Source organism: Cynocephalus volans, chromosome 1 (genome assembly GCF_027409185.1).
Source record: "Cynocephalus volans isolate mCynVol1 chromosome 1, mCynVol1.pri, whole genome shotgun sequence".
In the NCBI taxonomy this organism is placed as follows: domain Eukaryota; kingdom Metazoa; phylum Chordata; class Mammalia; order Dermoptera; family Cynocephalidae; genus Cynocephalus; species Cynocephalus volans.
The window spans coordinates 225,688,692-225,701,716 of NC_084460.1; the positions used below are offsets into that span (position 1 = coordinate 225,688,692).

The following is a 13,025-nucleotide window of genomic DNA, read 5'->3' on the forward strand; positions in this document are numbered from 1 at the left end:
TTAAATGCTTTGTGGGTGGAATAGAAGATAATAAAAAAAAGGAGATGGCTTTTACTTACATGTAGGATACAGGACAATTACATTCAGAGAAAATATGTAGTGGAAAAATCCCATAGCTGTTTGTACTATAATCCATTCAATACTTATTTCAACTTAGGAATTTCTGTGTCCCCTACTTTTTTATTAATGATACAGGTGATGATGGATAAACTTAGTGAAGCTTTAGGAAATTTGGATACACAGAGACATTGCATGTTTGAGCCAAATACCTGCACTATCTATTTCCAAAAAACAAAAACTATTTTTTGCTATCCAGCTGGGAATACAGCTTTAATCCAACAAATTGTTGCTGAAAATATACTGAATGCAAAATGCATCAACCAAAATGGAGTTGGGGGAGGGGCTGACTTCCCTAAGGGTGTACAATAATATTAGCAGGATTACAGTCCTTTAATTTTTCAATCTAATTGAATCCAATAGAATTACTGTAGGTTCTTAAGAGTCACCATATCCTGCTGGGCTACTCTAATCTAAATATTGCTAGTTAACCTTGTTTTTTCAAAAATATATTGGAAAAAGCTAAATGGAGCCTCTTTTCATAATCAGTTTATATTATGTTGTACACTAACTGTTGATTACATTTTCCAGGGATGGATTATTTCCCTTATGCTACCTGAAATGATTTTCCTGATGACATTACTAAACATTGGCTTAAATAAAATAATTTTTTAAAGCCTCAAAAACATTTAAATCATAAGCAAAAATAGGTAAGCGTATAAAGAAACTGGAAAAAAGTACCTTAGAATGAACATTAAAACATCTTCTGGTAGGCTGTTTCTTATAAATCAAAGCAAGTAATTGAATATGTGGCACTCGGGAAAAACGAAATATTTGAAAGGCTGTGCAAAATGCAGCACATGTTCTGTTATTGAAACTCCTGTAAACCAATATCAAAATACAAATTATGTTTGACGTCATGCTTTTAAGAGTTTAAGCATTTGATTTACACAATCTCAATAGGTTACCTTTGCATATGGAAATATTTCTCTAATTTTGTATTTATTTAACCTCTGAGATGCTCACTTTCATCCATTTATGTTAAAAATATAATAATAGCATTAAGAGCCTGTTGTTGCTGTTGGGCGTATCAAAAATGTCATACCAATCTTTGTTCACCGATCTTTTTTTTTTTTTTTTTTTAGATGTTATTTATGGCTTCTCCTTTGCAGCATGACAAGTACTTTTTGTTAATCTAAGCACTATAAGAATAATAAAAAAGCCCCTATGTTCCCCTTACCTCCGCCTTCCCCACCCCCACTATTATTGTTGTTGTTGTTTTTGTTGTTGTTTTTTAATCGTGAAACGATTCGAAGCAGCGAAAGTAGTATGTTGCTTGGGCTAAGGCTGGGCTGTTAGCTAAATTAAGCCATTGTGACTCAAAATCCTCCTTTAATAAGGTTCATGCTGTCTACAACTTCATCATTTTCTGCTGAATGATAATTACTTTATTCAATCATGTTCAAGGTTTTAGTGAAAGCTAGCATTGATTGATTAACTTCAATTACCATGCTTACATTTGCATAGATAAAAACTGCTTTTCAATTTGTGAGTGGCACGCCAGTGGAAACCCTGCGCTGATATTTGCATTTCAATGTGAACAGTGAAGAATAAAGGTGGAAGAAAGGTCTGATCAGTGCTAAGCCCTTTCTGCTTCAGTGCTTAAGCATTTTTCCATAAACACTCTTGTTATGATGTTAGTTTGTTCAAACCACTCTGAGGTAACTGATGGAGGCGCCTGTTTACAAGCTTTCGTGACAATTGAACAGTATGGATTAGGGGGAAAGGACTCCCACAGTAGCTTGCAGGCTGGCCACCAAGTTAAAAAAGATGAAATCTCTTCCTTGTAGCCTGTCACAGCAACTCCCAAATGCCAGCAATGCTGAAGATCATCCTCACCTGCAACTGATTGGCCCAACCTGATCTGACCTTACAAGGGCTAGTGCTTTTTTTCCTTCAGCAGTCAGCTAGTCTAGGTCCAAATGTTGAACTTTCGTCAGTTTGGCTTTCTGGTCAATCCCAAAAGTGTATCCAAAATGAAATGAATAAGTCCTTTTCATTCTTACCAAATAGGCCTCCAAACAAATATTTACTTACACTAGATTCAGTGGATGTTATCGCCATGTGTAGTTTGAGTAACCTGATTTTAGCATGTGTATAAAACAAGGCCTGCCCTGTTTTCTTTACCCATTGAGAGTTCAAAAATAGAGATTTGATGTAGATATTTTTTTCTTTTCTACATATCACAGTTTAATCAGGGCTATATTATTCTTTAACCAACCCTGGGAAATTTGCTCTTTATAAAATCACATTAACTCCTAACCAGAGAGTTATTTCTCAAATCAATTTGAACCTGTCTTTTTCTTTTTCAAGACAGGCAATAAAGTGTAACACTTTGTCAATATGAAGCTCAGTAACTTTGGGAGGGGGGTTAATATTTTGATTTGAAGCAGCTTTGACACATAGGGTCACTCAATAAACCTTTTTGGTTGTGATACCTTTGAAAACTAAAACTGCTACAAGCTCCAGGATGTTTCTACTTGAGAACCACAGAGATTTCCCTAAAATAATAACCTCAATCTTTAGATCTTTGAGACAAGTAAGCAAAGCCGTTGAAAATATACCATTAGGTCTGACTGCAGACCTTACATGGACATCCAGACTTACATTAAGTAAACTTTAAAATGAATAGAGAATTGCTTATATAATTTGATATCTATATACTAAGGCACATATTGCTTTTATAATGAAGATTAAAATCACTTAAGACAAATTACATATAGTTTTATTAAAGTTTTCTCTTTGCCAAAAAAACAAAAACCAAACAAACCATCAATCCTCTGGGGGCTTCATGCAGTTTTAAAAGAATATATATATTTTTTTCTTAAAAGATGACCGGTAAGGGGATCTTAACCCTTGACTTGGTATTGTCAGCACCACGCTCTCCCCAGTGAACTAACCGGCCATCCCTATATAGGGATCTGAACCTGTGGTCTTGGTGTTATCAGCCCCACACTCTCCCAAGTGAGCCATGGGCTGGCCCTAATTTTAAAAGAATATTTAAAGATGGAATGAAATACCATCTTCTCCCAATCTTACTAGTCACTTAAGTTCTAATCTGAAGCTGTATGATAATTATCTTTAATTAAATTAGGATATGCATCATAATGCTGCACCAGTCTCCTACCCCCAGCTTGAAGTGCTGAGAAGTATGTGCTGCATGCTTGAAGATTGGTCTTGTCCATTTGATAGGGGCCCATGGTCCCAAACTAAGGCTTAGCATTAGGTAGATTGGCAGCTGTCAAAGGGAAGTCAGGCTCCTGAGATGGTAACTGCTGCCAAATGTGTAAATATTGCCTGTTAGCCCTGGCAGTATTGAATGGATAAGTAAGCCAGTGTTGAATGGACAAGTCAAATAGGTGATTTCTCAATAGATAAGTCAATTAATAAGCTTTTGAAAATTTCATTATCAAAGAAATTTCTTAGAATGCAAAGGCAACCAAGTAGAGATTATTAACAAACAATATTTGCATTGGCACTTGTGATAAGCAAGGGGTTTTGTATTTCAACCAAAGTTGCTTTGTCCTGCTCCTTGGAAAACGAGGGTAGAGATGGTGACATAAGAATAAAGCTGGTAGGTTTCACTAAGGAAAGAGAAGTTACGTTAAGAAGATGAATTGGAGAAAAATCTAAGACTTCAAAATATAATGGTAATGATGTTGCATCAATTTAAAAAGTTTGGTCCGAAATATTATCCACCAAAATGTTGTCAGTTTTATAACTGGCATGTGAGAGAATGTTATTTTGGAAAGTTAATTTTTAGTTGGGTTGGCTAATTGAGTGAAAAAAAATGAAGCAGCCTTGGAAATCAGTGAATTTTGTGTTAAATCAGCACATGACACATACAGGCATAATAGAAGGCATCAAAACAAATTCCTGTAAGAGTATAAATGGGTAAAATGAATCAATAATAATAATTTTTAAAAAGCCTAAAAACTCCATCGTAGTAGATGGCAGTGCGCAAATCACAGATATAGTTGTCAAATGTTTGGGGTAAAAACATAAGAATTTGATGTTGTGAAAATGGATTGAGGAAATAGTGCTAAAAACAATGAATAAATAATCTAGGATTGACCATATTATTTTCATCCTAACAACAATCTTCAGAAATTTGTCCTGTAATAAACTAACCATTTGCCATTTTCTTTAAATTGGTGATTATCTACCATTTAAAATTTGAAAAGTACATGATTTTAAACTAAGTGTACCTCAGCCCTCCCAAAAGGGCGACATCCTTCTGTCTGGTTTGGCTAGCTGCTCTCCTTTGCCTTTCACCCCCAGTCCATTCTCAGTGCCTATGGGACTCAAGATCTTGTCCCATGAAATACTGAGGGTGGGGTATCAAGCCATGTAGTCTCATGGGGGATCACATGACATGCTCCAGAACAATCTGGAGTTTTTCAGTGTTGAGAGTCAGAGGCACGAATCCCAATATGTTTGTATACCCACTGTCTGAATTTTGACAACTCTTTCTGGAAATTTGAAATTGAGAGTCTCTACAATCATGTTCATTCTGTCTTTTTCTTCAATTGCTCAGGTCTGTGTTTTCTTCCTTATTCTCCTTTGTTTCTATTTTCTTCCATCAGGACTCCTTTCTCTGCAGAAAAATATTCTCTTTATCTACTAACCTTGGGTAATAGGAACCAGCCATATTAGTACAGATCCATTTTTCTTTCTGCAGTGTCACAAGTTAAGAAGAAAAAAAAGCCCATCAAAGGCAGATATTTTCAGTCCTCTTCAAACACTTTAAATTTTACGTGATTATTTAAAGACAAGGTATTGCATTTAGAGACAAGAATTTTAAGGATCCTGGAAAAACTACTCAGAATTGAAACAAATCAAAGCATAAGAAAATATCTGGGTGATACCTTGGCAATGAATGTAACACCTGTGAACTGTTAAATATACCAGGGAATTAAGTAGTCACTGTAGATTGAAATCTTTCTGGAAATCCCCCTAAACTCAAAATCTGGTTATGTGGATATGGAATAAAAATTCTTAACATCTATATTTACTAACACCTAACAAAAGAAATAAAGAACAGAGAAGCGAAACACTGTATATGAAACTTCAGAAATACATGTTAAAATTGTTCTAATTTTCCCTGGTCACCCAAATATAAACAATGTGATCACATAAAGTGAAATCAATAGAAATTCAAATAGTCATGTGCTTTAGTTAGAACTTAGGGCAAACAATTCATTGCTCCTCCACCTTCCATCCCTCGACCCCATTCCTTGATTTTTCCTTCTCTAGGCCAGACCTAACTTTGAGAGGAGGTAAAATAAGATGCATATCTAAAGTAATTGTTCAAAGGTAGGGAAATAGGACTAAAATTGGCTGGGTAATGGAATCTTGCTTCCTCTAAATTTATGAGCATCAAGGTATTAAATGGAAAAACTTGGGAGCTAGGAAATCTGATTTCTTTTTTCTTATTTGGTGTCGCTCTCCCATTCCACCCACCCCAGCAGCCTCGCTAACCATAAAATCAAAAGAATGCTGAAAAGTTAAAATCGGAGTTATCTAGTTGTTCTTAGTAACTCTTTTATGTCATCCAGTAAAAAAAAAAAAAAAAAACCCAGGTTTCTTCATCTGTAGCATGGAAAGGTCATTTTTTGGTTTTGTCACCTGCTTCTCAAGGTCACTGTTATGATTATCAGATATTTTAAAGCCATTTCCCCCTGGTATTCTAGTAATTTTGCTGTAGAGAAAACATACTTTTTTGTTCATTTACCCAGCATTAAAATAATTATTTTCCTTTTATCCTTGGAAGAATGTAAGCTTTTAAGAAAGAAATCCAAAAACCACAGGATAGTCAAATGAAGGAATTTTCATGGCAGTGCCAGAAAAAAAATTCCTCCTTCTGTCCATATACCAGATCATTTTTTAAAAATGACATTCAAATGACAATCACATGGCACTGTCTTTGCTGGAGTTGCTATGCACGATGGTGCTAAACTCTGTATTATAATATATGGTGCAGATGGCACCTACAGTGCATTTATGTAGAGATTTTGTCCACCCCTCCAAAAAGATATATTTACTTACAATGACTCAAAACAGATGGATAGACAAATCTGTCTTCGATATTTAATACTAATATATTAATGTGCAAATGACTTATAACAATAGGTTTGTTTTCTAGAGCATAATGCAATGGTTGCCATAAGAACACAAATTATGTGTACATTTTAATGCATCTATGCTTCATAATTATGCATGGTTGTGTGCTGTTATAATTGACATAAAATATAAAACAGGTCAAAGAGCAGCTATTAAAACTATTTTTCATTTTGCTTCTTGACAGCCGGCAACATTGGTGCCTGGTACATTTAATAGGGCCATATATGGAATGCACAGATAGTTATAGAATTGCAGCCACATTAAAGGGCTCCAGAATTTGTAACCTAATTACTTTAAACACTGTTTTAAGGCTGATAATTTTATTTGGAAGGTTCCTATTTTGAGACCAAATAAGTGCAGTACTTTAAAATAGAAATGAATGAGGAAGGGGGAAGAGTATTTGTGTGTGTGTGTGTGTGTGTGTGTGTGTGTGTGTGTGTGTGTGGTGTGTGTGTGCAGGAGAGAGAGAGAAGAGAGAGAGAGAGAGAAGAAAATAATATGTGTACTTAAAATAATTTTCTGCTTAGGTAAAATGAAGTGGTAGTCTCCACCAGTCTTATGTACCGACAAATTCTGCTCCATGTAGGTCTCAGTCTAATTTTTTTTGTTTTTTGTTTCCCAGCACACTTAAGCATCATTTAGTTAAATGCTCATTTCCTAAAGAATTACACGGGAAGTGACTCTAGCTTTCTAACTACTTAATCCTCTCGATCCCCATGTGAAGGAGCTGAGCATTGACATCTTCACCTTGGCAGTGAAGAGAAGAGCAGAGGCAGGTGGAGTGACCCGTCCAAGGGCACTCAGCAAGCCCTCCGCATGCCTACTGTGTCTCTGGCATGACCTCAGGCCTTGCTTCTGCTGCCTCAAGTATCTGTCATTCTTGGGAAGGTCCAATACATCTTGATTTCCGGTCATAAAACTTCAGGCAACTCAGAGCAAAAGAAATATAACATGTACAAAGAGAAGCAATAGCAATGCAAATTTGACTTATAAAAAGTTTCTGTTACTGTACTTTTTAAATGCATACATTTTGGGGACTGTAAAACAAAAACGTGAAATTTACACCCAAAGAATAAGGATTCCTTACTGTCATTGTGATATGTCAACATAGCTGGCATAATTCTCCCTTGTTTCAGAATTTACATTTTAACATAGAAAGACAATTCTTTTGAACAGTTGGAGAAGGATACTTTTTCCTCAGTTACAGAAACCAAAATCTCATATCCCTTTATGTGTTTTAAAGATATTTCTTCTCTATAAACATTTTGAATAATTACAATGTTACCAGCCCCCCTTATTCCATTTTAGTTTCTCTCAGTTTCCCTTAAAGTGCTTCTCTGTATGTTGAATTTTGTCTCCTAGAAGAGCAGGGCAAGGTGTATGCAGACAAAAACTATACACCACAGATGGAAATAAAAATTGGGTGAGTGGGGAGCAGGTGGAAGGTACGGGAATCTATTCAGAAATTGCTAATAATGTATTCTTCAGTATTCCAACTCAGTAAGGTTCTATCATGCATTCATTCACATTTAACTGATCTTATTGCCCATCCGAGGGAGAAAAGTTCAGAATGAACCACAATGCCAATAACTATCACAACACAACAACTGTTGTATAATGGTTAATATGTGTCAGACACTGGCCTGAGGGTTTTGCATGTATTAACTCATTTAATCTTTATACCAACTCTACAATTAGGTACTATTACGATCCCTTTTCAAAGGTGAAGAAACTGAGGTACAAAGAGATGGAGGAACTTGCTCAAGGTCACAAGTGTCTATAAGTAGCAGAGTTGGGTTTGTGTGGATCTGGAGTTTGAATTGTGTCTTGTGTTCTTTCTGTTGTAAAGAGAGGAGAACAAGGCATCACTAGTGGCCCAGAGCCAGCCTGATCTCAGGCACAAAAATTCTAGTGATAAGTATTCTTCGCTTAGTCAGCGCATCCTCCTCTACAACTCACACCAATTTACCCAAGACAAACCCCAAACAGTGGAAATGATAGGTAGCAGCAAGGCATCACATGAAAATGAAAAAAGAAGACAGATTACTGTGACCTTATATATATATATGAAAAAATTAAGCATCTTCAAAAAAAACATACTTGATTTCACCACAAGTATAATTGCTATGACCTAATGCTGTCCTGTTAGGATTCTCTAGAGCCATTATTTAAAATTGTATATAGTCTCAGATGTCTTTTTGACTATGAAGGAACAAAATCAAGAAAGAAGGCATGGTTTTTGGTTTTATTTGGCTGGTTCTTTCCCCTTTCAATATGTCGCTGTTACATGAAGAGTTTCAGTTGTTGGAGGTCTGTGTTTATTTCGATGTTGTTGCATTCCTATTCTGTTGTTTTTGTCTTGACGTGTGATGGTGAAGCTTATGCCTTGTTTCTGGATGGGGTATCTGAATCTTAACACAGTATCTCAAGAAGTCCTGGAAATGGATGCTACTGCTTGGAATTATTTTATTTGGAGATTCTATACTGTTTGGCAAATTGGACTTGCCATTTTCATACTGGGCCACAATTTTCTGAAGAATATTCACATCAATTACAATGCAAAATGCCAAAAATTATAAATATTGCCTACATCAACTAAAGAGTAAAGGGAACATGACAGAATCATCAAAACCAATCTAACTCAGGATAATAATCCCCCAGTTCCCCGAGATAGAGACAACATAAACCTTACTATATCAAGAGCTGAAGAAATTGCTGTAAAGTTTTCCAAACACTGGCAATCCAACAGAGGGAATAAAACTGCTTTCTTCCCCCACCCCTTTCTTACCCCTATGTAATTAATCTGTTGCTAAGTAAAACTATCCTACTTACAAATATTTCTCCCACTTATACTATCATCTTCCTCTAGGGCTGATTTGGGCTTCCGCCATTTCCACGTGATGGAAATGTGCTGTCTCATAAACTATTTTCTCTGACTGTGACACCCACCAATAACTCAGCTCCCCACCACCATTGTCATTCTGATTTGATTTCCCCCATCATGGCTATTCTTTTATTTCTAAACATCTACTTATATCAGTTCCTTCCTAAAAAGCCAGCGACAGCTCTTTGTTGAGGTTAGGAGACAACTCACAACCTGGTATGTGTCTACAATTCCAGGCACTGCCCACATTTGCCCTATACCTTAGTGACACAGAACTGCCCACCATGGAGCCACACCATGCCCTCCCATGGTTCTTGTTTTTGCGGATTACATGATCTTGCAGCTTAGACAGCTCCATTTTAGTTCCACTTCTCTGCTACGTAATTTCCTGTATTTTAAAACTCCAGCTCAAATATTACCTCTCTCTCTAAAGTTCTTTTCCCTTTCTTTTTCCTTAACTTTCTGTCCCAGGAAGAATAACTAAACCACCTCTTCCCTATACTCCATCAAAGCCTGATTATACTTTTATTATAGTAATTCTTATATCTTATTATTTCATTATTTAACTGGTTATACTAATAGAAAACCATCCGTTTCTGGTCAGGAAATTGGGCTTGTTCATCTTTCTATCCCTAGTCAAGAACACTGCATGCAACGGGCACTCAGTAAGTGTGTACTAGACTAAGACAAATTCCGATTGCCTCCTGAATCACCAAGTGCCTGCTCCACAGAATTACTGAGCACAGTCCTAGCTGGTGTATTGCATGGGCTCCTTTTCTGTACAGCAATGGAGAGAGAGGCCAGAGGGTCACATTCTGGACACAGTGAAAGGTACCTACAGAGAACAGAGGGATTTGCTGTTGGGAACATTTGCCTAAGGAAGGGCCATGCCTCCTAGTTCTCTGTGTACATCCAACACCGCCCAGAACTCTAAACTCCTTTGGAATTTGCACACAGGAGGTTCTGGAGGATCCGTATAGTGTTTATGCTTCTCAGCTTTGAATGACGAAGAGAGTGCGGGGGCAAGGTCGGAAAGAAGGCTAACATACCTCTTCTTGCATACCCATGTGCTGGGAACCCTCCCTGGCCTCTAGACAAGGGAAAGAGTCAGGCTAAATGTGTGATGCTAAAAGACTTGAGGAGAAAGAAAGAAAATAGATGACACATTTTATAAAACTGAAACTCGTAGGATGACTAGGAATTCAAAACACTTTTATTGCCTTAAAAAACTTAACATGGTACTGGTTCTATGTATGTCTATTTTTCCGGTAACATAAATGGGAATAAAGGGCACTTCTTGTCTCTCAGTGCTGTACATCCCACTTGTTATTAGTAACACAGGCTTACATTGTAGCCCACACTGTGCCTAACTACAACTAGTCTTTATAAGCATCTAAGCAAGCCGAGGAGATGGTGTCAGTACAGATTTCAGCTTGTGGATGTCACTGGGGTGGGAAGTGAGGCTGTAAATTTAAAACACAACAAGAAGGATGAATCTTAAATGAAACCTCAAAGAAAAGACTCACTTATCCCTGCATTCTGCTGTCCTGTCTTAGACTCGAACTGATAGAAGGGGAGGCAGATTAGAGGCTGTTATTGCTATCAGTGGTAGAAAATATTCTCTGACAATTGTATAAGCCCCTCCCTAGGGAGAGAGAGTAGAGAAAACATGACTGTAGGCTTTTGTTTCTCCAAATGTCAAAGGTTACTAAAATAGGAATGAGAAGAGATAAAAGGGAAACTTTTACAAGTACTGTATTATGTCATTCTTTCTGAATCTCATTCAGGGACATCTAATAGCCCTTGTTCCTTGGTGAGCATGCTTTCTAATTTTTAATCTCCCTGACCCTACCCCCACTCCCATTAAAATAAAACCAAACCAGCCAAATGAATTAGACATGAATGTGGGGACGAAAAGGTTGGAAGAAGTGTATATTTGGATGTTTCTTGAGTTTCGTAAGAATTTATTTTGTCACAAATTTTAATTGGTAATATAGTATTAAATTATAAAACAAAAAATAATTCAAAAAGTAGAAGGTTATACTCCATGAAATTCCACTATTTGGAGATAAACACAATTAATATTTTGATAACCATCCTTTTAATAAATCACTTTTCCACATATACACGTATATTTGTGATATATCATTCATGCTGTTCTTACCACAGGCACATCTATGTTATTATTTTTTACTAACTCCACCTCTTACATATCTACCGTAATGTATAAGGCTACCTATTACAATATATATATCTCAAGAAGTACTTGTTATCACTCTTTAATATTAGACTAGCAATAGCTTATTCATTCTTTAGCTTAAATGTTGAACATCTTTCATGTAGTTACTGACCATTTGGCTTTACTCCAGTATGAATATCCTTTGCCTATTTTTAAAATTGAGATTGATTGTGTGGTTTTAAAAAAAATTAATTTGTAGCAGATTATCTTTCATATGCATTCAAATACTGTCTGTTGCTTTATTAGTGGTATTTTTGCAATAGAAATATATTTCAATTTAATGAAGTCAAATGGGTCTTTTATAGTTTGTGGGTCTCGTCTTTGTTACTAAGCTCTCCAACCCTTAGTTAATATACTTATACTAACTTTATTCAAGCTTGTTATTGTTTTATGTTTTATTCTTAAATCTTTAATCCATCTGGATTTTATTTTTGTACAAGTAGTGAGGTAGGGATCCAATTTTATTTTTTTCAGATGAAAAGCCAGTTTTGACAGCACCATTTATTAACTTATAACACATTTTTCATCTGAAATGAAATATATGTCAAGAATATTGGGATTTATTTCTTTACTCTGTATTTAATTCCAGTGATCTGTTTTTCTGTTCTCACAAAAATACTCTTTTGCATATAATGGCTTTATAGTGTGTTTTACTATCTAGAAAAGCAGATACTACTTCACTATTTTACTTTTTCATAATTAACTCTACCAGACATCTCTTCTAAAAGAAATTTAGTTAAAAGAAGCTCTTTTGCGATTCTAACTGGAATTGCATGAGACGTATGTATTAACTGTGGGAGAATTCACATTTCTATGACACATTTTCTCTTCAAAATAATTTTTATGATATGAGCCCTTCATGTGAAGTTATGTAACTTTTTCTGGCCCTCGTTCATAACTTTTTATGAAGCAATTAGAACCAGGAAACTAAACAGTCTCCTTCCCCAAACCATTGAATATTTAAGAAAAACTATAACATCTCAGCTAGGACAATGTTCTGGTCAGAGGAAATTATATTAGAAATGGGAGGAAGGAAACATACTCAGATGTTAAGCGTTTCAAGTTTATACTAAAAAAAAAAAATCCTCTTTTTTTTTTTTTAAAAAGCTAAAGCCATAATTTCCTCAATACTATACTGGGTCTTGTGACTTTTTGACTTCAGCATTCCTAACACTGAAAGGCTAAGTATCATACACTCTATATAAATTCTGTATGAAAAGGCTTAAAAAATATTTTTTGGTTCTTTTCCACTGCAAAAATAATATGTAGTTACTGCAAAAATCTAAACATCATGAAAATATCCCAATCATGGAAAAAAAACTAACCACAATTTGATCTTTTCTTCCAGATGGTTTTCGTTCAAAATGAGATTAGACTATATTTGCTATGACTTGCATTTTTCATTTATCTATCTATCTATCTATCTATCTATCTATCTATCTATCTATCTATCTATCTATCTATCTATCTATCTATTTATGTTAATACATATGGTCTTTTCTTATTTTTAGTGGCTGTATGCTATTCCATTATGGGTAAGAAACCATAACTTTTGTAATCAATCTTTCAGTTATGTAAATTAGAATTGTTTCCAAATCAATGCTAAAATAAACATTCTTATGCACTGGTGCAAATATTTTTTGAATAAATTATAGAAATGAT

At 35.5% G+C, this 13,025-nt stretch overlaps 1 protein-coding gene across 3 annotated transcripts in view; it reads left to right on the forward strand.

Moving 5' to 3' along the window:
* GPD2 (glycerol-3-phosphate dehydrogenase 2) overlaps window positions 1-1,257 on the forward strand; it is a 155,873-nt gene extending 154,616 nt beyond the window's left edge. For all 3 annotated transcript variants that reach the window (XM_063104109.1, XM_063104107.1, XM_063104114.1), the window contains exon 18: window positions 1,203-1,257. In XM_063104109.1, coding sequence (XP_062960179.1) covers window positions 1,203-1,251 — 49 coding nt within the window. In that variant the 3' untranslated portion in view covers window positions 1,252-1,257. The remainder of the gene's footprint in view (window positions 1-1,202) is intronic.
* The last annotated feature ends 11,768 nt before the right edge of the window (window positions 1,258-13,025 follow it).